Source organism: Falco naumanni, chromosome 5 (assembly GCF_017639655.2).
Source record: "Falco naumanni isolate bFalNau1 chromosome 5, bFalNau1.pat, whole genome shotgun sequence".
In the NCBI taxonomy this organism is placed as follows: domain Eukaryota; kingdom Metazoa; phylum Chordata; class Aves; order Falconiformes; family Falconidae; genus Falco; species Falco naumanni.
Genome location: NC_054058.1, coordinates 43,005,756 through 43,030,114, shown reverse-complemented (window position 1 = coordinate 43,030,114; position 24,359 = coordinate 43,005,756). Strand labels below are relative to the sequence as shown.

The 24,359-nt window shown below is 41.6% G+C and overlaps 2 protein-coding genes across 11 annotated transcripts in view; both read left to right on the top strand.

The window, feature by feature from the left end:
* ATP2B1 (ATPase plasma membrane Ca2+ transporting 1) overlaps positions 1-3,242 on the top strand; it is a 66,133-nt gene extending 62,891 nt beyond the window's left edge. For all 5 annotated transcript variants that reach the window (XM_040594191.1, XM_040594194.1, XM_040594195.1 and 2 more), the window contains one exon: positions 1,784-3,242. In XM_040594191.1, coding sequence (XP_040450125.1) covers positions 1,784-2,095 — 312 coding nt within the window. In that variant the 3' untranslated portion in view covers positions 2,096-3,242. The remainder of the gene's footprint in view (positions 1-1,783) is intronic.
* Positions 3,243-23,830: 20,588 nt separating this feature from the next.
* Positions 23,831-24,359, top strand: part of POC1B (POC1 centriolar protein B) — a 71,972-nt gene continuing 71,443 nt past the window's right edge. For 4 of the 6 annotated variants that reach the window (XR_005827921.1, XR_005827923.1, XM_040594240.1 and 1 more), the window contains exons 1-2: positions 23,831-23,962; positions 24,269-24,353. Coding sequence is in view for 4 of the 6 variants with exons in the window: in XM_040594240.1 (XP_040450174.1) it covers positions 23,948-23,962; positions 24,269-24,353 (100 nt within the window). In the remaining 2 variants the exon portion in view is untranslated. The remainder of the gene's footprint in view (positions 23,963-24,268; positions 24,354-24,359) is intronic. The other 2 variants (XM_040594239.1, XM_040594237.1) reach the window with 1 other exon arrangement.

Sequence of the window (24,359 nt, the reverse complement as noted above, 5' to 3'; positions counted from 1 at the left end):
ATGTAATGAACGGTAAAGTGCTAGCTGTTGTAATATTTTACCTTTCAAACACACTCATGCTGTTCCCTGTCCTCCTTTTATAGGTAGTTATGTCCTCTCCTGTGCGTGGCTCCCCACCTCCGACCTGGTTTTCATGCTTAATGGGGCTCAGCCATGTACCTGTAGTATAAAAATGGGGACATAATAGCTTTTGAGTAAAAGTCTTTGTGCAGGTGCCCTGAAGGGGGTAGGGGTGGGGGAACAGTGCTGTGTCTAGAGGTCGAAGAACACAGTCAGAACCAAAGACTCTTATCATCTGCAGTTTTTCTGTGGTAACAAATATGATAATGCATTGATTTTGGGGAGGCCTTCTCTGTGTTTACAGTGAGGTTGTTTGGTATATCTTAGCTGGTTTGAAGTCTGCTTTTGATCTGCTTGACCGTCTGGCTTCATTTCATCACCTGGAAGTCACTTTGTTTAGTGTCAAGGAACTCTGGAAGCACTAGTCATGACGTATTTCTCAGCTTGAAACAAGTCATCTTGGACGTGCTAAAAAAAAGTCTTTAAATTGGACTTACTGTTTGTAACAGTAAGTTCTTCTTACTACAGAGTTGCTCTGCTGCTTGCTATGCAACAGAGGAGCTTTAGGATTGAAGCTCAGAGTAGAGATGCTGAGAATTGAATAGGGAGCTAAAAGTAGGGGGAAACTATCTTGTTGAAATGTTGGAAAAAGAGGTCACAGGCTTCTGCCTAACTTTGTTTTATCAGTTCAAAAATGTATCCTGAATTCCTGCAGCTGGGTGGGAAAATGCGGCGGGTGGGGTGTGTGCGGGCAGGTGGTTTCATCATTCAAATTATAATTAGGAAAGCTTAAATTCAAGCCAACTAGAACATGCAAAATTTGCAAAATTGAGCTGTATTTTATCTAACTTCCCTCTGAAATATTTATGAATTCTGTAAACCTAGCTTTCTGATTTGAAAAATGTTGAACAATGAAAGGACTTGAAATAATAGTCAGCCTTGGAATGTTGTCCATGAATTCAATGTAAAGTGAAGACTCGAGGAAAGGCTTCTCTGATACTTTGTGCTACTTGAATAGTCTCTTCAAATTTACCACCTGTCGTGAGTACTTAATTGTACAATACAGTATTCAATTTCCTAGTTCTGGTCTTAAGGTTCCAAAGCGCTATTCGGTAAGGAAGTTGCTCTAGTGTGGTAAATGGGTATATACTCGAATATTTACAGCTGTTACTGTGGTATCCTTTTCTGCATGATTCTTTGTAAGTGTCCGGTCATTGTGACATTGGCTTACACTTGCTTGGCTTTTTCATAGTCAGTTGACATCCTAATTCCTAGCATGAGAATTAGTAACCGTTTTATCCTCTAACTTATTTTCAGCCTCTCCCCTCCTTCCACCCCACCCCCTGCCCCAAGTATTCAATAAAATACTCAATGAGGTTTATTTAATTGTGAATAAATAAGTAATTGTTGGCCTCACTTCTGAAAAAATGCTTAGCCCATGTTAAATAACGGAACGATTCTAGTGCCATGTCTGAATTTTTAGGCCCTTCAGCTTTTTGCAGTACTTTTACAATTTTTTTTTTTTTTTATTCCTACTGTGTAGACTGGCAGTGCTCTACTGAAATGCTTTTCATTTTTTTTTTACAGTTTATTGCAAGTTCCACTGCATCATATACAAATTCGATTCACTCATGTCTAGCTGTTTGTGGATTCAAACTCATAAGAACCATGCCATTACCAGCAAATCTGCAGTATTTTAACAACCTTTTTTCTTTGTTTACAGATCCGAGTGGTGAATGCATTTCGTAGCTCCTTGTATGAGGGGCTAGAGAAACCTGAGACACGAAGTTCGATTCACAATTTTATGACGCATCCTGAGTTTAGAATAGAAGACTCCGAGCCTCATATTCCCCTTATTGATGATACTGATGCTGAAGATGATGCTCCAACAAAACGCAACTCTACTCCCCCACCCTCTCCCAATAAAAATAACAATGCGGTTGACAGTGGAATTCACCTTACAACAGACATGAATAAGTCTGCTACCTCTTCATCCCCAGGGAGCCCGCTACATAGTTTGGAAACATCACTCTGATTGTAAGCTGAATGTTAACACACTAGCTGCATTGTAAAGAAATTGAAACTGGGTCTCCTCACACATTATGATGGACAAGATGATATTCTTGTCTTGGACTTCAACAGAAGACACACTTGTACGAATGTAGATTTATTTTTTTAAAAAAAAGCTTTCTGCCAGACTGGAGGGTGCTTTTCTGGGGGTGGGAGTAATAATGGACTCTGACAGAAAAACAGTAACTCAGCATAAGTGACCTGTGGATCATCTATTGTACTTAAGAATGGTCCTGAACAGTGTGTTAGCAGAGCTTTAGATTATCATGATCCTTTTCTGAGGGGAAGGCTGGGAAGGGCAAGGAAGCCCTGGATCGTTGAATTGATACTTTAATTTCTGCTGTTGGCTGTTAATAATTTGGATTATTTATGTTTATAAATGATACCGATCTGTTTACAAGGTTTGTAGATACTTTTTTTGTTCCTGTTCATAGATGGGAAGCTTCCTTATAAATGATGCAGAGAAAAAAAAAAAAAAACCAAAAAAAAACCAACAACAAAAAAACTAGTCCTTCAAATACTGCTGTATTTTCAGGAAAAGGGTGTTTCTATTGAAACTGTACTAAATTTTGCCTGCAATTTACCTTGTTAAATATTGTAGATAAATTGCTAATACTAATAGCCAAATAGATAACACTAATGCTTTGTAAAAACATGAGCAGTGGTGTTCTAATGAAGTTATGGCCTCTGTCCTAATTAGTTTCTTAAATACATTTACTACTTAATGGTTTTGAAACAACTGTTTAATTTTTAAAAATTTTGAGAAACTTACTGAATAACTTTTGTTCAGAACTTAGTAGGATTGTTTAATGCAGGACATCAATATGTGATGGAACTTGCTTGAAATATTTCTGTTATCCGGGCAAAATGGATTAAATCAAAATACATCAGAATCTTAGTCCTTTGTTTTTGTCTAAACATGTTAGTTTAGTGCTGTCTTGGTGAACTGTGAGTGGAACTGTGATTTTTTTTCTAATCTATAGAATCCTTCATGCAGCATGAGGGCTGTTGGCATTTTGAAAGGTTGTTAGTGGGTAGCATACATGTTCTCCTTTTTGTTTTTGGAACTTGTTTGTAAACATGAATAAATCTGCCCTTTTGTTAAAATAAAATTGCAGCGATGGTTTCTTACAGATTTTTTTTTCTCAGCTCCTTCACTGGAAACACTGAAAAGTACTCTTTTGTATTACTGGTTAACTTTAAACTGCAATTTCAAGATGGTAACAGCCCCACTAAAAATAGTGCTTTGGGTAAATGGAATCATGGTGGCTGCATCCATAATGAATGTAAGCTAAGGTACTCAAAAGTCTTCAGTGAGCCAAAAAGGATACTCCTTGGGAATGAATAGGTCTGCCTGAAATTCCAAGACTTACTGTGAGTACTGCGTAATAAGATGTATCCCTGTCCACTTAAGTGAGGAAAAACTGAGAACTGATATATATAGCATGGGTGAAAATAAATTTTTCAGTTGATTAATATGTTATGCACCAAAACTGACCTACTAGCAATTGACTGAAGAAGTTACGGTCTGCCTCAGCTGTAGTGTTTAAACAGTGAAGGATGATGGAACAGTACTTGATCTGGTACTTCATGTTTTCTAGGTCCAATACTGCTTAGAAGAGCAACCGAAGAGATGAGTTGTAAACTTATTTTTTTCCTTTCCTTTTCTAGCTCTTGTGTTCTTTAAAACAGCAAGTGAATGTTTTTTTGCCAAATAATCCCGTATTTTGGAGTGGTTTAAAGGGGTCCCTTCAAAGGAGTGCAGAATTAAGTTGGTAATGAGGAAGGAGATAATACTAGAGCAAACTGCAGAAATTAGTAGGATAGGAACCTCAAGCGTATCTTTCCCTTGTGGTGGGATACACACATGCTTGGGTTTGTCCTTTAATGGTTATTGTTCAACCTGTAGCACTGTATCCCACTGTCAACCACTCCTGAATTCAGTCTTTTCTATTGTACTTAAGTAAATGCACTGAATTCTAGGCAAGGGGGGTTTGCACTTGACACTTTGTATAGTAATTTCTCCCACATGTTTCTAGCACTTCCCTGACGTCATAGTTCTTGCCTAGATCGCTTGGTAGGGGGATCAGTTTTTATGTAAGCTGCTTTCTCCCTACTGCGATAGACAGATAAGCATTGATTTAAAATGAGGAGAGTTTCTTTACTCATTAAGTACACTGCCATGTGAGAAAGTATCTTCATTTAACTTCATTAATGCATCATAATTTGACTTCATTTGAAAACACTAATTTTTCCCTCTTTGCTAGTTGTGATCATGACTGTGTGTTGTCTTTTTTGAAATAAAGTCTACATTTAAGCCTTTTGAGGCGGGGTGGGAGGGTGAATGTAGGCTTTGTACATTGGTGGTCCCTCTCAGTTCTGTTAACATCAGTGTGCTGTTCTGACAGGAAATTTCCTTACAGAAAAAAGGAAAAGTTGTTCAAGAGGGGGGCATGCTTTCTTTGTGATCTCAAGACGTCATAACATGTTGCCTAGATTATGAAATGGTTATCACTAAGCTCATGAGGCCTTCATTGCCTTTCTGGTTGTAAGGTTTACTTGTCTTTCTCCTTGTAACTGAAATAAATAAAAGTGCTGTTCATCTCAGTCTGTATGGGGACTGAAATTCTTGAATGTCAGTACAGTACTGATTTAAACTTGAAATGCATGCCAATTCTATAAAATAGCTTTTGCTATGACTTTAAGCTTATTCCCTTTCAGAGGTCATAGTGTACATGGTATTGTGATCAAGCAATAGTAACTTCTAACACAAATGCAGCTCTAGACTGATTACTGTTTGAAGTTGCTTCAAATTCAGTATTGTGGCTAGGATGTCTACTATACGTGTATATAAAACAAATGCTGGGACATCTAATCTTGGCTTTGAGAGGGAGGGTTGTAACTTGTTATATAAAAGGACTCATAAATTTTTTTTTTCTGTATTGGTCTTAACAGGAAGAGGAAAATGCTGCATCACGGAGTAGTCTGGAGAGAATAATGGAAACAAAAACCTTAATGCCAAATCCATGGGTAAATGCAGCAGGGGTCTGTAGAAAGTGTAAGCAGTCAAAAAATGTGAACCAACATTCTCAGGGACTTCCTTAGAATAACAGGAAGTTTTCCAACATGTTTCAAAGTAGCAAGCAAATGTAATATTCATGGAATGATAAACTCCTATATGGCTGACTGTATTGGGAAGTTATTCCAAAGGCCTGATAAGTTCGGTTTTTACTTGTAGTAGTGCCAGCCTCAGCAGAGCCCTAGAAGAATCCAGATTATATTAAACATTGCATAAATCAAAGTAGAATGTCTTAATGTCCATACTGCTTTTCTGGTGCAAATACTTGGTTCTAAAGAGCTCCTGCTTCTTTCCACCTCCACCCTCTCCCCAGGTAGTGCATATCTTCTGATCTCACAGATTTCAAGTCCTCACTGAAATACCTTAACTTTGTTGGATGAGCCTGGCCAGCATGGAGGTACAGCTCCAGCATATCTCCAGACTGAACTGGCTTGCTTGTTCAGGGCCATGTCATGAGAAATTCTGGGCCAGAATCAAGAATCTTAAGCTGTTTCTGCTTATCTTCTTCCCTGGACTGTATACCACCACCTTCAAGAAACTGCAGCATCCAGCAAGGAGATATGGCTTAGATGGTGTCTAAACCAAAAGCGCCTCCTGCAGGTACTACTTGTCCTGTTTTGCTCAAAGTAAGTTCTAGGACAAGGATTTGCTTAGAAACCCATGGGGATGGGCTTAAACACCTGAAAGAAGACTGTGAAAAAGGGAGCCCGCTAAACAATGGCAGCACCATTCTAGTTGCAAAGCATGAGGCTAGAGTTGGTGCTTACACTGCCAATCTGACAAAGCAAGGAGTAGCCCTCAGCAGGGGAAACACGTTGGACATGGCTCCTACGCTGTCATAGTAACTACACAGCATTAATAGGAGATTATATGTAAAAGGAGAAGAGATGTCCAAAATGTGAACAGCTGCAAGGAAGCAGGTGGGTTTCTCCAGCCCTGTATGGAGCAGGAGAGGACTTAGTTCTGTGTTCACATACAACTTTATGACCACTTCAGATCTCATTAGTGTTCTGCATGTATTCCATTAAAAGATAGATAAGGGTGCCTAGCTTTGCAGAAGATGGACAGTAGCTTGCTTCAGCTATATGTGATCTTTAAGATCTAGTGAATTTCTCTGTCACTCTTTACTACTGTTACATGCACCTGACACCACCTAGTTTTCTAAAAAAAAATCTATGAAATTGCTAGGCTGAAAAGGTTCCTTGGCTTGCCCTTGCTGGAAGGCAGTGGGAAATCAAGTTTGGAAAAAATGACTAGCAAGGGAATTTCTGGGAATTAACAGTTTTTCGGTTGATGAAAGTATTCGCTATGAAATACTGGAACATCACATGGCATCTTAAATACTGGTGAAGTGTCAATGAAGCAAAGAAGCAGTGGTTGCTCACTGAAATGCAAATATGCATTCTGTATCCCTTTGATTCGTTGCAAAGCTAGCAGTATCTAACAGTATTCTGAACGTCTTCATCTGCTTTCCTAGGCTGCCTGTCTTTACAGGGCATGAAGCTGAAGTGTGCTGGAAGACTGTAAGTACAATCGTACAGAAAACATTCTATGGTTTCCTCCTTAGCAAAGGCACAATCTTAGCATTGCTGTATGATAACTACTAAGGCACAAAGTGAATACTGTATTTTCCTGTTTAAAAGCTTTCAGTCTCCTGTAGAGAATCAGAGCGTATAGTTCAAATGCTTCTAAACTTTGTGTGATTAACTTCCCAAAAATTCTGATTTAAGATACTACAATAGACAGAAAACAAACCCATACTGCAAATAAAGCCTAGAAGATGCACCTGTTACCTTTGACAATTTCAGTTTTACAAATACAGGATTTAAGTTGGCGTTTTCCCTCTTCCACAAATTGGTTGCTCTGATAGCTGCAGGTACAAAACATACTCAGCTGTGACCTAAGCTAGTCTCCAGAACTCCTGAAGGTAAGCCTCTGTTAGGCTGATGTTTGTGGGGAAATACATAGGTTATTTTGAGTACTGGGCTGGCAGCTACTGCTATGTGTTTTAGGAGAGAATCTGCAAAACTATCAATTCAGAATATTCAAATCCTTGTCGTAGCACCTGTCAAAGGATACATGGGTCAGGCACCAATTACATGGAATAGGGAGCTCTTGGAATTAATATTTTTGTAGGAAGTGCTAGGATTTGCTTTCTGACAACACTGCTTTTAAAGATGGAAAGGTGTATCTTTCTTTAGTCGTTTGCCATGTATTAGTCATTAATATTCTGATCAGTGTAACAGTCAAATTAATTAAGGACCATATTCCAAAAAGCACTTCTTAAACTAGTGTTTTTAAATAAAAAAAAAAAACCTCTGGAAAAGGTACTTTCTGTTGTATTTTAATTGCCAAAAATATGAGTCATTCCTTGCTTTTTTCATTTTACCAAATCAACTAGGATCTGTTCTAATAAATCTAGCAGTAGTATGGACGTGATCTAAAACTTGGCATCTTCTCCCTTTCTCCTCTTCTCCCTTCCAGTCTGTCAAGGACTACTGTAGGGAATCAGCGAAGGACAGATGGAGTGAGAGGCGCAATTGTGGATTTGTCTCCTTCATCATCCTTCTACCCTGCCTTGTGATCTTTTCTTCTGCCTTCATCTGCGAGATCTCACCCAGTGTCAGTAAACATACTGGAAAACTGCTGTGCAGTGTGGCTGTTGGTGTTGCCAGGGAATAGTCCTTAATGTGCTCCTTCCACTTTTAATCAGTGTGAAGGCTTGACAAATTGGGTTTTAGACTAAGAATGAACAGCGAATGGATATAAGTATGAGCAATGGAGAAATGAATATTTAAGACAAAACGTTTCTCCCAGGTTGTTCATAAAATCTCCTCACCTAGCTGATCCCTTGATGTTCATTTGTGCCTTGTGAAAGCAGCTTGGTATATAGACAAGGTTCTAGCTCTGTGCACAGCAGGACTTTGGTTATGCTTGCAGATATACAGGTGTTGAGAATTAGGGTAACACTTTTAAATTTAAGCCGTGGGCAGGAAACTTCAAAAGCATTATGCCTCACAGTAGACTTCTGTCAGGTATATCTTGAAGATCCTCTTCTAGTAGTGAGTCTGAAGGGCAGGGCTTTGAAGACATGCATAAAAGACCTATGAGGACTTTAACAGGGAAAATACATGCAAAGCTACTGTAAGGTAGCTATAAAATAAACTACCTACTTACCTGTAGGTAAAAGATAAAGTGTAGTGATCCTGACTTGCAGACCCTTGTAGATGGAGGAGCGATTGATCCGTGACACAATTGACATGAGCAGGCACAGGCTGTGCTGTGCTGTACGGATCCCTTGGCTGCAGGTAGCAAAGACCTGCTTAACAGCCCCTCTTCTTCCTACCACCCAACCCCAAAAACAAGTGTTAAGTTCTTCAGCTGTATAAGGGTCTAATTTGCCACAATTATGCAGGTATGGTGGGTGGAATCAAAGGAGTCTTTTCAGTGGTGCCCACTGACAGGCAAGAGGCAACAGGCACAAGTTAAATGTGAAATTTTACTAGAACATAAGAAAACTTTTGTGTGTGTGTGTTGGTGGTCAAATGCTGGACCAGGTTGCCCAGAGAGGTTACGGAGTCTCCGTTCTTGGAGACACTCAAACCCCAACTAGACACCCCCGAGAAGCCTGCTGTAACTGACCCTGCTTTGAGCAGGGTGTTGGACTAGATGATCTGCAGAGGTCCCTGCCAACCTCAGCTATTCTGTCATCTTGAAATTCTTGAGGAGGAGGTGTAACTCTATAGTGTTTCCCCATTAGCCTCATGGATATTATTCGTACACATAGATGGTACTCAATGAAGAAATCAATCACTGGAGTGATCAAACCTGAGCCAAAGTGAGAAAGGAACTTGCACTCGTCTATCTTAAACTGACCTGACCAATGGGCTTGCTGATATTTGCCTTCTGTAACGCTTACTGTGGTAGCAGAGCTTGGATCACTTCTGCTGTAGTGAACCCTTCTGAATGATGAGTGACTGGGAAAGTAAAAAATCATTGTCTTAAAATGGCACCAACTTTAGCTATGTTCTGTAAAGACACGATTGGCGTTCTGGAATACTGATGATCTAAGTAACCAGCAAAGCGATTCTGGTGCTAAGCTCTTTTGGGCTTTGAAATTTTGAAGTGAAACTCATATTATTGTTTTTCTAATGGGAAAAAAAATCTGTCCCTCTGTCTTGAAAATGTGTACTTTTCAAAGCTAGTTCTTTCCACACGTCTTGTCAAAAGACCTCTTCCATGAGCTGCTCTAGATGACAGCACTGAAAGATGCTACCATTTAAGAAGTACTCCCAAAATGATGTGGTTAAGCATAAAAACTTTACCTTGCTTGGTTTTTATCTAAATTGCTACTACTTTCAGGCTTTAAGTTATGCGTGCAAGATGATAACCTATGCTTGCTGGCCTGTTACCAGAGGACTTCTTAGAAGAGAGGCACTCGGGTTGTCTAAAATGTCTCCAGTGGCTTTGATCTTTTTTGGACAGATGGGGCCATTAGATGCAGAAGAAAAGGGATTGCATGTGTGTTGAAGACAATTTGCAGTTCCCATTTCTCTGTAGAAGCATCTGTTAGTAAACGGAAGCATGCATTTTTCTCTTCTTTTTTCCTAGCAGCTCTTTCTTTATTATCATCATCTTAAAAGCTGAAAAAGGAATAAAAAGAATTACAAGTTTTTCCTATGGCTAATGTCAGTAACATGAAGCTGGTACAAATAATGTTACTTAAGTGTTTTTACAGCTCTTACAGTTCTCTAGTGAGCTGAACTTAAGCTAACATCTACCTTAAAGTCTTCAATGGTGATGTTTTTAAATTTCAGAGATGGTCAGGAATTAAGTTACTGGTCATGAATTAAAAGCTCCTTGTAGGAAGCTTGAGATACCTTAGCTTGTTTGTTGGTTTTTTTCACTCGCAGCATATCTTAGTAGAGGTTGGTGAAGCTTAAACTGGACTTGAGCTTTTCTCACCTCGTTTTAGGAGAGAAAGTTGCAGAAGTAATACAGAGCTTAGCTGTTACTGTTTGGTGCTGAACTGCATGGATTCTGTGTGGCTTCTAATCCCCACCCCTTCCCCTCCTTCCTGAGCTTATCCCATCACAGTGCAAAGCAGTTCTGTAAGAAGCTGTCTGGGAAGATATTCTGAGCTGTGAAGAGAGATCCTGGGTTCAATCAGTATTCAAATGTTCAAAATTACAGGTTATTCAGTGGTTTTTGGTGTTTTGTTTTGTTTGGTCGTTGTTTGGGGGTTTTTTTGTGTGGAGATGGGAAACTGTTCAGCAGAAAATAACTCTTCAGTGAGAAAATTCACAGCCTTTTTGTCTTTGCAAGCACTGAAGGAACAATACTTCATGAAATAATCTGAATGAAATTTCATGAAGTTCTACTGCCTTGAGCAGGAGTTTGCATTAGATGACTTCTCAAAGCCCCTTCCAACCTGAATTATTCTGTGATCCTATTTTTAAACTGTCTTCAATGGGTGACTGTTAAACTTTGCTTATGCCTTCTAATATTGATGTTTCATAATACAAGCCAGACGTGCTTAGCTGCTTCAAAGTAACAGCCTCTAATTCATAGCAAAGCCCAAAGGTTTTAAAGTGATCTCCAGAAGGTTAAGCTGCACACCTGTGGAAAGCAGCTACTCCTTGAGGAAGAAGAGGATTTCTCACTTTGTTATTTGGCTCTTTCAAATATTTCAGGTGTATAAAGAATAAAAATTGTAGCTATTTCTAAGGAAAACGAAAAGCTGACTTACTTGCAGATTTGTGTGGTTTCACTGCCCTGCTCTGTAAAGGCTCTCTTGCAAGAACCTGCTCCTTTTTCTCAAAGCTGTTGTGGTTGGTTGTGGGTTTCTTTCTGGTTTTATGTTTCTGATCAGTTTCTGAAACAGAAAGTTCACTTGCAGGCATATTAAGTTATTGAAATCTATGTCATTGTTCTAACTCATCAAGAATAAAGAGCACTGAAAAATACATTTTCAGACATAGAAGCCTATAATTTAAATGGAATTGAGAAGCTAACTTTTATCCTTAACCTTAGTTCATAGAGTGGTGGTGTTACAGGCTTTTATCTAACTGAGAAAATTATCAGTGAAATTAAATTAAATGCAGTATCAATTCTACCGTTACATACAAATGCTTCCTCTTTTGCCTTGAGTTACAGAAATACTTCGTTACACTTGGAGAACTTAGTGTTATATCAGATTTGAAGTCTTTTTACTGGTTTTCACATAATTGCATATAAAATTTTAAATGCTAATGTAGGAAGCCTGACATTACAAAAGTGCCATTCTGGTCTTAGAAAGGATGTAATAGGAAAAGCTTCTGTCAAAATTCCACATGTAAGCTGTATCGTAAAACTAGCTGGCTGGCTGACCAAATGTTAAAGTAATGTGCGATGATTCAAATAGAAATTTGACATTCTAACTATTGGAAAAAATAGCTGTGTGTCTGCAAAACAGTTGTCATAGACTTTTCTTGTTATAAATAACACATTGCTTTTGAAACTAAACCAGATTTAAAATAAGTATGTTTAGAAGATGTGGCAGAGTGCCTACGCCACTAAATGTTAATATGCTACATTTGGCTCTCTGCCTTAAAGGTGCAGAAATCATTTGAATTTTCTTCTGTAGGGTCAGTATATTGCAGCGTATTTAATTTCAAAGGTATTAATGTTCCAATAAAAGATGAACTGAACTGTACAGCAGGAGGTTAAAAGTGTTCTGAACTGCCATTTTTAAAGAGTTTGGGATAGCAGGGGTCCTCAGCCATTCTGCAGGTATGTCGGTACTTGAATATAACTATTACAGCTTTAAATCTTACTGACTTCATTCTTTTTCAAAAGGTTCACAAACAATCCAAGTCTGAATATCAACTAAATTGATCATGTGTCAGCTTGATACGGATCAACACAATCAGCATTTTATATTTTGAATGAAGAAGTGCTACAGGCTTTTTGATCACTGGGTGAGGAGTGTGAGCTGATTAAAATGCCACTTGAGAATGCTACTTTACACCAACTGTCATCATTATTGTCCGCAAAGGCAATCAGCACAATCAATAGACCCCTCTGTGTGTGTTTTCCAAAGTCACACTTGATCTCTGACAATCACTGTCAAAGAGACTGAAATGTTGAAACATACACCTGCATGCTAGCGTAAACCCAGTTTGAAACATTGCATTTAGGATCAGTCCACGTTCAACAGTTAAGCCATACATGGTTATTTCCAAACTGACTACATTTGGGGTATTGCCAAATGTAAGACAAGTGCTTCTGTGGCTTTCTTGCCTTGTTTCAGTCTTGCAAGGCTCAATGGCTGTACTGTAATTTGGAAATCAGCCTTTTGAGGAAACTTCATGGAGAAGTACATTTAACCACTAATAAAATTATACAGCTCAAAGGGTTTGCTTTTGGGGGTAGGGGGAGAGTAATGTTATGAAATAAAAGGGTTTAGCCATTTCAAAGAATGGAATTTGAGAGGGAAGTATTATTTTTCTGTTAATGCTTGTTGCTGCTGATAGTCTACCATGTCCAAGATTTTGAACAAGCTTTGAAGCTTGTCAAGGAGGATCTGGTGGTGGAGATGTCTTTTGCTATCCCAGTGGAAAGTATGGACAAGTTGCATCCTGTTAAATATCTTACAGTCAGCCTTGTCCATTGCTCAGCAAAGCTGTACCTGTTTTGAGCAAACTGCTCTGCCTGGTTGCAGGGGGTTGCAATTGGGTTGCAACTGAGCCTTCCACACAGCAGGATTGTAGTCCACGATGCTGGCTTAGGTTACCTCTGCTCTGCTCCTGTTTTCCTGCAGTGTCCCCTCAGTTGTACCATTTCAACAGCTTCTGTGACATCGTGGTGAACCACACTGGAGCTGCTTCTGGATAAACTGCTGCTGCAGGCTCGTGCTTATTGGATGCTACGGCTGCATGGGCTGTCCTCTGGTCAGCAAAACTCAAGCAGAATTGCATTCCCCTCTGCAGCTCCTAGTACCCCAGGAACTGGAGATGGAGGAAGCAATAGCTAAAACACTGTGCATGAAGGAAGTTAAGTGGAGTTGAAAGGGGAGAGTGGAAAGAAAAGCACAACCAGCAGGAAGTTGCTGAAAGCTTCAGAAGCAAAGCAGGATAGGAGTGACAACAGCAAGCAAAATGAATATAGAAGTTGAAAAGCCCGTATCTTAAAGCAGCCTCCTCCAGCCTGAGGCACGAATGTCAGGAATGCTACAGCTCATACTTTTGCTTGAGCATTTTGGTCATCTTTACCTCGTGTTTTGTTTTGGGGGAGAACCTACTATGATCTGTGCTGTGAATCTGAATACCAAAATTTAATAACCGTTATGGATCATTATATGATTGCACATAAGTGATGATAGGTTGGAGGGAGTGTAACGAGACTAGAACACCAACAGTAAACTGATGTATAAAACTTAATTAGTGCTTTCTATTTAAAATACCAAAATTAAATGTGCCTAACAATTAAGTGGTGTGTCACAGTAAAACATGCCTATCTGCAAATGTTCATATGCTTTTGGTGAAGACATGTTTCATGATTGTATTCAATACTACGGCAGGAAAACTTCCTTGCAGCGGAAGTGATCTTGAAGACAGCTGTAGCAAGCACATAGCATTCTTTGCTGATAACTGGGAAATTCAAAGCACACCCTGTCTGTTCTTTAGGTGCAAGAACAAGGGGTTTATCTAACAGCAGGCTGCGTTCTTCAAAACAAATTCTAGTTAAGGATGAATTCTCTTAAACTACAGTGAAAGAAGCCAGCAAACAATTTAAAAGTAAGAATTGGTGCAAAAAGATGCAAGCAGGTCACAGAGTAAGTTAGGTGCTATCATCTCTAACAGGCTGCCTTGTGATCATTTGTGGTGTGAAAATCCTTCTTAGGTGGCAGCCTCACAGCGTGCTGAAGCAGGGCCGGGTTAGTTCTGACCAGGCAGAAGCCATCAGGGCGTGCTTCCTGTGTGACGCCTGCTGCTGCATCTGCAAAAGCTGTGCCACCCAGATGTCCCTTCTTGCTTTAAAAGGGAAGGTGCTTTGACTTCTGTTTTCTTTTCTATAGGGCTCACAGATTACAGTGTTACTGCTGTGCTGCAGATCTTTGCTATGAGGCCCTATTGACCGTCCCCACAGCTGGGACCAGTCTCTGTGATACCCTTATGCTAACTGTAAGATGCCCTGTGGAATTCCAACTGGATTGTGGTGGAGATTCTGGGTATAATGTGCCCATACGCAGCAGCCTTGTGATTAGAAGTGTGCAAAATGATAAAACCAAGTCTTTTTTGACATGGGAGAATGTTACAAGGAGCCTGAGCACTGCTCTCGCAAACTTGTTTTAGCAAAAAAATTGGGGGCATTCTTCCTTGCTCCATTTCATGATATTAAACAGATATCACCTTCTGCTTCTTTCCACTGTACAGTACATGCATTGTTCAGCCATTCAGAAGTCGTCTCTCTTTGAAACAAAACCAGTCATTGTGTGAGATGAGCATAAAGTTTCATAATAGAGCCCCTGCAAGAATTCTTACAGCAAGTGGACACATGTCCAGCTAGGCATGCATACAGCCTTCCTGCAGCAGAGGAAAGGGAGTTTAAAAAAAGGAGGTGTGTAGTGGGCAAGATATTTGCAGTTTGGACTTTCTATCCCCAAAATGACCCACTGTATGTATGTGCCTTGTCAGTGGAACAGAGCTCATTGGTTAGATTTTTATCATTTCATGAGCAGCATTTCAGACGATATAATTACTGCTTACTCTTTGAATCAGGCCAGTGTCTAGGTGTCTCATTTATGGTGGCAGCTTTTATACTTGATGCAGGCATGCAGATGGAACAGTGTATTTATTCATTATTAATTAATTAATTAAAAAATGATTTTAAAAAAAACCTTCTGAGAGTCTGAAACTGCTAGTACCCCCTTTATCTTTCTGTGTGCATCTGCCAAACAAGTAACGTTCAAGAGAAAATCTATATGGTAGCAGCAGGAAGCATCTGTGGTAGTTTGTCATATCGTGGGTTTGCCAGCTGTCATGTTGGAAAGCTTTTCCTGCCCGAGCAGCCAGTGCTGCAAGAGGAGGGGGGGGGGGGGGGGCGGGGGGAATAATTACAGATGTCTGCTTTCCTTCTCCAGACAAAGAAGTCCCTGCCCTGGTGTAGCAATGATGAACACAGAATAATCAGAATTTAGGGTTGCCTGTAAAGTGGCAAAAATGTGATCTGTAAGGTTTGTAAGGTTTTCTCTCTCGTGTGTAACCCAGTCTTCTCTGCAACGATCCCGAAAATGAAGCAGCTGCCACTGCTGGTCAGAATCACCTTGCCTTATTCCTGTGCCTCTGGACACCGACCTAAGGGAAACGTGGAATCACGTTCTCTTAGGTTTTTTAATTGTACTAACAAAAATCTAGTTCAGGCCTGGTAAAATAAACTGGTGGTTCAGACCTTAGATACATGCCACAAAGGGGCAGCAGAGGAGAGAGCAATGACATTTCTAATTCAGTGCCCAAGTCATCTCTGAAACGGTCATGAGATACAGAGTCAAGGATCCCTTTTAGAAGATACATGGGTGCGTGGACCTGGAAGACTAGCACCGTGACACTGCTAAGCGAATTCATAGAGCACGCTCTGTGCTAAGCCCCTGAAGTCTCTGATGGCTCAGACCCTGGCCCTACCAAGCATTTAGCAGAAGAAACTAACGCCACAGATAAAACGTGGTTATGTGCACCAGGATGTGGAGTGGAAGACCATCCCTGCTCCACTGCACGTGCTCTTCTGCCTCCTTTTCCATCTCTCTGGATATCATGTTCCCCCTTCTTTGCCACTGTAAACAGACTTGTTAAACTGGCAGTCATGTGGAGGACCCACAAGATCAATTTGGCACACTGACCTCCCTCTGTGATTTTTTTAACAGCTACATACTCCTTTCCTCCACTTGTAGCTGCAGGGGGTCAGGCACCATTACGTTCCTTGTTTTCCAGTAATAGTGGCATATTGTTTTTCCTCACTTGTTTCTGAAATAACATTTGTTACCATTTTGCATACTTTGTACCTGGCAGTTCTGGTCATCTGTTTCAAGTGCTTGCTTTAGCTTTTCTGTTGTCCCTTCACTGTTCATTGTTTTTTATATCTTTAGGTGTTTTTTCACCTAGTCCTCCTTGGATAAGTGCAGACAAGCAAGCTTATGAAAGACAGACAGTGAGGTAATTTCCATTTCCTCCTCCTATCAGCAGCAGAAAAAGCAAATTAGCACAGGAATCATGAGGATTGTTGTTACTGGTTGAGCATGAGGTAGCACCTGTATGCTGATGACACTGGGAAAATTGTCTAAGGGTATGTATATAGTTTGACAACTTCTTTTAAGACAATGTGTTAGCTAAATATTGTCAAAAGAAGCAGTTCCATACTCAGCAGCAAGAGCAAGCTCCAACAGCTTAATGTGTGCCAGTTACCATTGATCTGACCCTGAGAAGAACCAGTTGAATGCACTAAACTGGCAGAACACTAAACCAACTATAAATAAGCAATCACTACACTACACTACTATTCATGTTGATTTAGCTTTCTAAACCACTTCACTCCTAGGTTAGACAACCACTAATGCCACCACGAAAAGAAGGACTGATGATGCCCCTTTTGGCGGCAGCTAACCACCACATTTATTTACGTCTGTTTTGGTACTACAACTAAGTATGAATATGGTACAGAAATGCAAGAAAATTCAAAATTAACACAATTAGAAGCACCTGAAATAAGATAGTCTTAAACTACCATACTTGGACATACTGTCAATGCACAAACCTTGACACACCTTGCTGATACTGGACTGCCTGTTAAGCGTGTAGTAGTTTTCCTTTTGAAAACAGAGTCAAGCACGATGTATTACATTTTTATCATGCCTTATATTCTCTATATCTTCAGTTTAATGGTTGAAAACCTTACCCATAGTTTTAATGTAATCTGGTTTAAAATAAACCATATGAATTTATAAAATACCTACTAATATGAATTCTGCTATGTGTGCAAATACCAAGTTCCTCATTAACACTCAGCAAATAAATTTACTGCCACCTTTTATTCATAAATTTGTCAGCCAAGCCATAATTTGGTTTCATGGAGTTTGGACTTCAATAAAAGCTACACTTTTTTCTAAAATTAAGTAAGCTCCGGTATCAAGAGGTCATTTTTCTAGCTGAATTTCTTATTTTTGTTTATCTTGGTCCTGTTTATCCCATTTTTTAGTTCGTTCTTCTTACCAGATTCTTCAGGTGAAGTGATACATACCTTGTGATACATACAGAAGCAGATACTTCAGCAAGCTAGGCATCTTCATACAACAGTTCACTGTTCATCAACTGTCATGAACTCTTGCAGTTAATATCCACATTATACTAGGTGATGCTGTTGTGAAGCAGTGCTAAATGGAAGATATTTTATAAACACCATTCTATACGGCATCTGCTGAAGTATTAATATATTTGTTATAACCTTTGCTACATTGTACTAAATTCTTCCAAACCTGTTCTAACCCTCATGACATTCTATACAGCATCTGCTGAAGTATTAATATATTTGTTATAACCTTTGCTACATTGTACTAAATTCTTCCAAACCTGTTCTAACCCTCATGACTTGGGTAAGACACACAAATAGTTCTTGATTTTAAACACACATTTCCAAACAATTTGCTCAAGTAACTTTATTTCAACACATTGAATTTTGCAGCATGACATTTTCTCAGGTACTTTACACAACGGCAAAGAGCCATCATACTACATATCTATTTAGAAAACCACTGCTTTAAATATTTTTAGAAAAGCTAGATGCAAATACATTGAAATGAAAGTATTTACCAACATACCCTTGTTGCTGGTAACACATCAAACATTATCGCTATTGATCATCCATAACAACATTAGCAAGGAGGAAAAAAAAAAAAAAAAAAAAAAAAAGAGAAAAAAAGAGAGAGAGAAAGATGTTCTTTAAATTTGGAACTGCATGTAGATATCCAGCCAGTAGTGATGCCACTGCTACAAAACACCATAATAGGATTATCCCAGAAAATGTCATAGTCAAACCAGTCCCTTTATCAGAACAATCAGTGGCTGCAAACACTCTCAGATTCAAATAATGCACATGCATTATAGAGTGTGTTGTAGTGTGACATTGAAAGTGAGACTAAGAGAGGTCTGCATGCAGCTCAGTGCATGCTCCAGCTGCATATTACTGCGTCAGTAGTTTTACTGTGTTGTTTGAGTACTTAGGGAGAAACATTAAGGAATTTAATAACCTGTAGTCATTAGAAAGATATGTATCTTTTATACAAAACCATCTAATTAAAAGGAACAAACAGAAAAAAAAAACCCTTTGGATAACACACCCACTTTTATACAAATTCTGATGACTTTAAGACACGTTTTTTGGGAGAGTAATTGTCACTCAGCTTCTAACCGAGATGGTTGTTTGGTTTAAAGTGCTGGTTTTAAATTATGCAGTTTTCCTTTACATGTTTCCCTTTGGGCACTTTAAATTCTCTTATTTATCCTTCAGTACAAATGCAATCTATACACTGAACAAGGAAAAATCTCAAATATCTGTCAGCTACAACAGCCCTCTGAACATTTTTGTGGCCCTCCTCTGGACCCACTCCAGCAGGTCCATGACTTTCTTCTACTGGAGACCCCAGAGCTGGACGCAGTACTCCATGTGGGGTCTCATGAGAGCAAAGTAGAGGAGGAGATTCACCTCCCTTGCCTGCTGGCCATGTTACTTTTTATGCAGCCCAGGTATGGTTGGCTTTCTGGGCTGCAAGTGCACATTGCTGTCTCCTAGTATCATCAAATTGTAGAATAATTTAGGTTGGAAAAGACCCTTAAGACCATTGAATCCAGCTGTTAAACTGGCACTGACAATTCTACTGCTAAGCCATGTCCCTAAGCACCGCATCTACACATCTTTTAAATACCTCCAGGGATGGTGACTCAATCACTTCCCTGGGCAGCCTGTTCCAATGGTTGACACCCCTTTCAGCGAAGAAATGTTTCCTAATATCCAGCTTAAATCTCCCCTGGTTCAACTTGAAGCTGTTTTCTCTTGTCCTATGTCCAGCTTTTCATTCACCAGTAGTCCCAAGTTCTCCACAGGGCTGCTTCCAAATCATTCATCCCCCACACTATATTGGTACTGGGGATTGCCCAAAGCCAGGTTCAAGACCTTGCATTTGGCCTTGCTGAACCTTGAGGTTTGCACAGGCCCATTTCTCAAGCCTGTCAAGGTCCCCTGGGTGGCATCGCTTCCCTCCATTGTATCAACTGCACCACTCAGTTTGGTGTCACCCACAAACTTGCTGAAGGTGCATTCAATCCCACTTTCTATGTCATTAATGAAGATGTTAAATAGTATTGGTTCCAAAACAGACCCTTGCAGGATACCTCTCATTACTGGTTTCTATTTAGACACTGAACCATTGACTATAACTCTGGATGTGGCCATCCATCCAATTCCTCATCCATCTAATAGTCTGTCCTTCAAATCCATATCACTCCAATTTAGAGGCAAGAATGTTGTGGGGGACTGTATTAAAGACTTTACAGAAGTCCAGGTAGATGACATCAGTTATACTTCCCTTGTCTACTGATGCTGTCACTCCATCAGAGAAGGCCACTAGATTAGTCAGTCATGATTTGCCCTCAGTAAAGCCATGCTGGCTTTCTCTAATCACCTCCTCATCTTCCATAAGCTTCAACTCAACTTCCAGGAGGATCTGTTCCATGATCTTACCAGGCACAGAGGTGAGGCTGACTGCTCAGTAGTTCCCAAGTTCTGGGTGTGATATTCCCTTTTCTCCAGTCACTGGGGACATCGCCTATCTGCTGTGACTTTTCAAATACGATGGAGAATGGCTTAGCAACTACACCTGCCAATTCTCTCAGGATCCCAGGATGTTTCTTAGACTAAACGTAACATCATATATATTCCAAACCATCCTTGCTTTTCAAATTTGTATGTACCTACTTGATATCCTTTTCTTTTCCATTTTCTTATTGCTGTTCACAAACAGAATTTAATGGGATTTTGATAAGAAAATTTCAGCAGAGCCAAAAAAACCCCAACAGTACTCTGCAAGTTACTTTACAGTCTTAATATTTATTTTCATAACTGTTTTGATGTAGGAGAAAAAAAGGTAGGATCAGAGGTTGGAAAGAGGCTGGGAACATAAGGCATAATGGTTCTACAACTGTAAGACAGTCTATAATTAAGTCTTTGTGCCCTGAGACTACATTCTTCTCCTGCATGTAGGTGGACGAATAACAGACACCACGTTGGCAAGGCGTACCTCACCCCCCCCTTTAGCTCCCACAGCACACCGCTGCCTGCTTATGTCCCCCTTCTGCCAGCAGCCCGAGGGCCAAAGGCCTCTATGGGGGTCTGAACAGCTTTGCCTCTAACACAGCTGCTCCCGATATGATCCCGTGTAATTAAAGTCAGGGTTCTCAGTTTTATTTTAAAGTAGGATTAACATTAAGTTGAAAGTTCTCATTTTAGATATGACAGAATTTTAGGTGGGCTAGTATATTACATTTGCCCCTTCTGCACATGCATTTTATTACCTCAATTATTATGAAACCATATGTGATCAGTGTAATTTATACGTACATTGCAACACACATGCACAAAGGGTACCAAGTATGTCTATGAGTCCTTGAATTCTACAGATACTTTTACTAGGTCCTTTCCTACAGTGACCATGCAGCCTGCCATGAACCTTGAGTTACAGTCTCGAAGTGTTCCTCCATATACACAATTTTTGTTTGGACATATACTACCTTAACTCAGTGCCTGATAAAAAATTAACAGCTGCTGAAACAACAGCCTGGTGAGACATGACATTCTGAAGATATTTTCTGATGCACTATTTATCATTGTCATCACAGTGCACAACAACTTAATACAGTAGATTGCACTTTTATATCGCAGAACAGTTATTCTCAACCTTAAAAAAACAATGCCAGCTCATAATTGTACTAAATTATTAGGAGTTACTAGAATCTAATTCTAAAAATAAAATCTATGCATGCTAACGATAAAAAATAATCAGCACAAAAACTGTTACCTGCCAGCTTTATAACTACAGTCATTACAGTTAATTATATGTCTGTGGCAAGGGAATACTTTGCTTCCTGTAAGCATTCGGGAGCCTTCAAAACGGCCTCAGGTGAGGAGAAGCAGCAAGGAATAGACTAACTTTGTAAGCCCTACAATCTGAGAAACACTTCTCTAGCGATTTCTAGAAAGAGGGATGCCACCCTCTTTCTCTCAGTAACCGCAGGCCTTCCTTCGCTTTATGCCTCTCACCTGGAACTTTATAATTCAGGAATTTTTCAGGCAGGTACAGATTCCAGTACATTGCTAGCACCCCAAAATGACTAAAGGATAGTAAGCTGCTGGATGTGTAGCAGCTGTGAAGAAGGCAAAAGGAAAAAGATTCGGTAGAACTGGGTATTGTCATTTAGCTCAGCCTGTAAATAAAATAACATGTGCTTTGGTCCACTGGGATTTAAGGACCCTCCAGAATACATTTGAACCTGAGAACACAAGGTACCAGAAACACTGAGATATCATAATACACAATTACAGCAGCACAGAGGGTAGTTTCTCATTCAAAAGAAAAGGAAAGAGAGCACAGAATAACTTCAGATCATTCAAAGTTTGGTACTAAACCTGCTTCCCAGAGGGATAGGATCTAAACGTAGTTTGGCTGTCTCCTGCAGGGAGGCATCATTCACAGCTGATAAACCCTAGGAGAAAGAGGGTAGCTGGAAAAGCAGTTGAGAAACAGCTGGAAGCCTTCAATAGTGTCAGAGGCCAAGTAAATTTAACCAATTAACTCACTGTTCCTGCACAGTGGTAGAATGTGGGACATTTAAGTCTTTACCATTACCAACTTCTTTTAATGTTACATTTCACTTTGTGATAACTAAACCATGGAAGGTAACACAAAGGGACGGGTGAGTGAGCTGTTTAGAAAACAAACCCAAACCAAACCAAACCCAAAAACCTAAATCAAGCCAAGAACAAATAATGACATAAAACTGCAGCTTTCATTAGGTCGAAGTTAAAGTCAGCATGTCCTGTCCCACCACTTCTTTTTAAAAACTTTTATGTGAAGCTGTAAAGGCAAGTTATCAGCCTGTATAACATCAGCGTTAAGGAGTGGCTCGCAGCTTTTCATGGAAACCTCACATGCATGTGATAATCCTGCTTTTTCAGGATTTTTGAATTATTATTTTAAATGTGCATTTCATGGTTAAACACAATTGATTAGGAACTATTCTAAACCTGACAAATCTTACAAGTTGGCCTAATTATTAACCTGATTCTGTAGATGTAAAAGTTCAGTATCAGATGAAACTCTGTAAAACGCAGACCGGATTTTTAAAGAAGGGTAATTGCAGTATACGTTACTTCTTCATGAAGACTTGCATATTGAATGACAGTTTTGCTGTCGCAGCCCTCGCTTTTTCTAATTGATGCCAATCCTCTTGTTACCAGCATGGCTATTGCAGCAGTGTTTTCCCAGGGAGATAGGTTCCCTTGCCTAGCTCACCATGAAGCTGCACGAACATTCACAGCACTAACATCAACATTTCTGTGTAGGGCTTTTGTAAACTTTTTCTTAAAAAATAAAATAAAATAATAAAAAAAAAAAGTAGCTGTACTTTTTTAGAGCATTAAGGGACTGTTTAAAGCCAACTCTGTAGCATACAAACACAACCATTGACCTGGAAATCTAGAAAGATTAACAGGCTAAGAAACAACTGGGGAAAAAGAAGCCCAACTGCCCAAGATAGCTTAACACAAAATCGGTCTGAGGCGCTAAACAGAGTTATCCTGCGCCAGTTCATGGGTCACAGATTCGAGGTAGCATGGGCCCGACCTTCCGCTAGCTTTGAAGATTTTGCTTTCTCAGCTTTGCTGTCGGCTGGCCTGGAACAGCCGTCAGGAGGCAGCGCCCACCGACCCAGAAGAACGCGCCTCGGCTAGAGGCGGCTCCGGGCACCTGCCCTACGCTGCGCGGCCGGGCGGCGCCTCACGCCCCCGCGGCCCCCGGCGGCCCTGAGGGGCAGAGCGCCGCGCTGGCAGCGGGCAGGGGCGCCAGCCCAGCACTGGGGGGCCCCGCACAGGCCGACGGGGGGAGACCGTGGTTTGGGGGTTGTTTTAAAGAATAAACCCCAGGTCGAGTTTCCCGCCTCCGGCCGCGGCGCCCAGCCCGCACCAGGCCCACCGGGCCGGACCCCCGCGGCAGCTCAGCCCTTTCCGAGCACGAGCCGCCGCGTCCCAGCCAGCGGGCGGACTGGGAAACACCGGGCAGCAGCTTTAACGGGCCGGGCCGGGCCCGACCGAGCAGGACGGGGCAGGGCGCTTCGCTCCGCGGCCGCCGAACCCGGACCCGGATCCGGATCCCGCCACGGAACACCCGCACACGGCGGGGACGGCGCGGCCCGCCGATCGCTGGCCGGGTGGCGTGGGCGGCGCTGCGCCTTTAAGAGGGAGTCGAGCACCTACACGATCAATGGGCCGCTCTGCGGCCCCGCCCCCGCGGGGCAGCCGGCGAATGGGCCGATTGAAACACGCAGCGTTGGCGCCGCGGATGGGCTCGGGGCTCGGCCGGCCGCGCCTGGAGCGCGGGGGGTTTGACGGGCCGCCGCGCCGCTCCGGCAGCCGCCGTTGCCGCGGCGCCCCGCTCCGCCCATGGCCTCCGCGCTGGTAAGGGCCGGCCCCCGGCCCTGGCCCCGGCCCCGAGCCTAGGCAGCCAGGGCGGCACTCTGGCGGGAAGGCGAGCTGCGGCTGCCGGCCGGCGAGCGGGTGCCGCGGCCGGCGGATGTCGCCCGGCTCCAAGGGCTGCGCGGCTGCAGCCGGTGCGGCTGCCGCAGCCGCCGGTGGGAGCGCTGGGGGTGCGGGGCCCGCCGGCCCCCGTTACCCCGCCGCGTGCGGGACGTCAGCGGCTCCCGAGGGGGCGGGGCGGGTGGGGGGCCCAGGGCGGACCCTGACGGTGCGCACCCTCTCCCCCAGGAGGACCCCGTCCTGATCCGGCCTTTCCGAGGCCACAGAGCGGCCGTCACGGGCGTCGCCTTCAACGCGGACGCCGCTGGGCTGGGTGAGT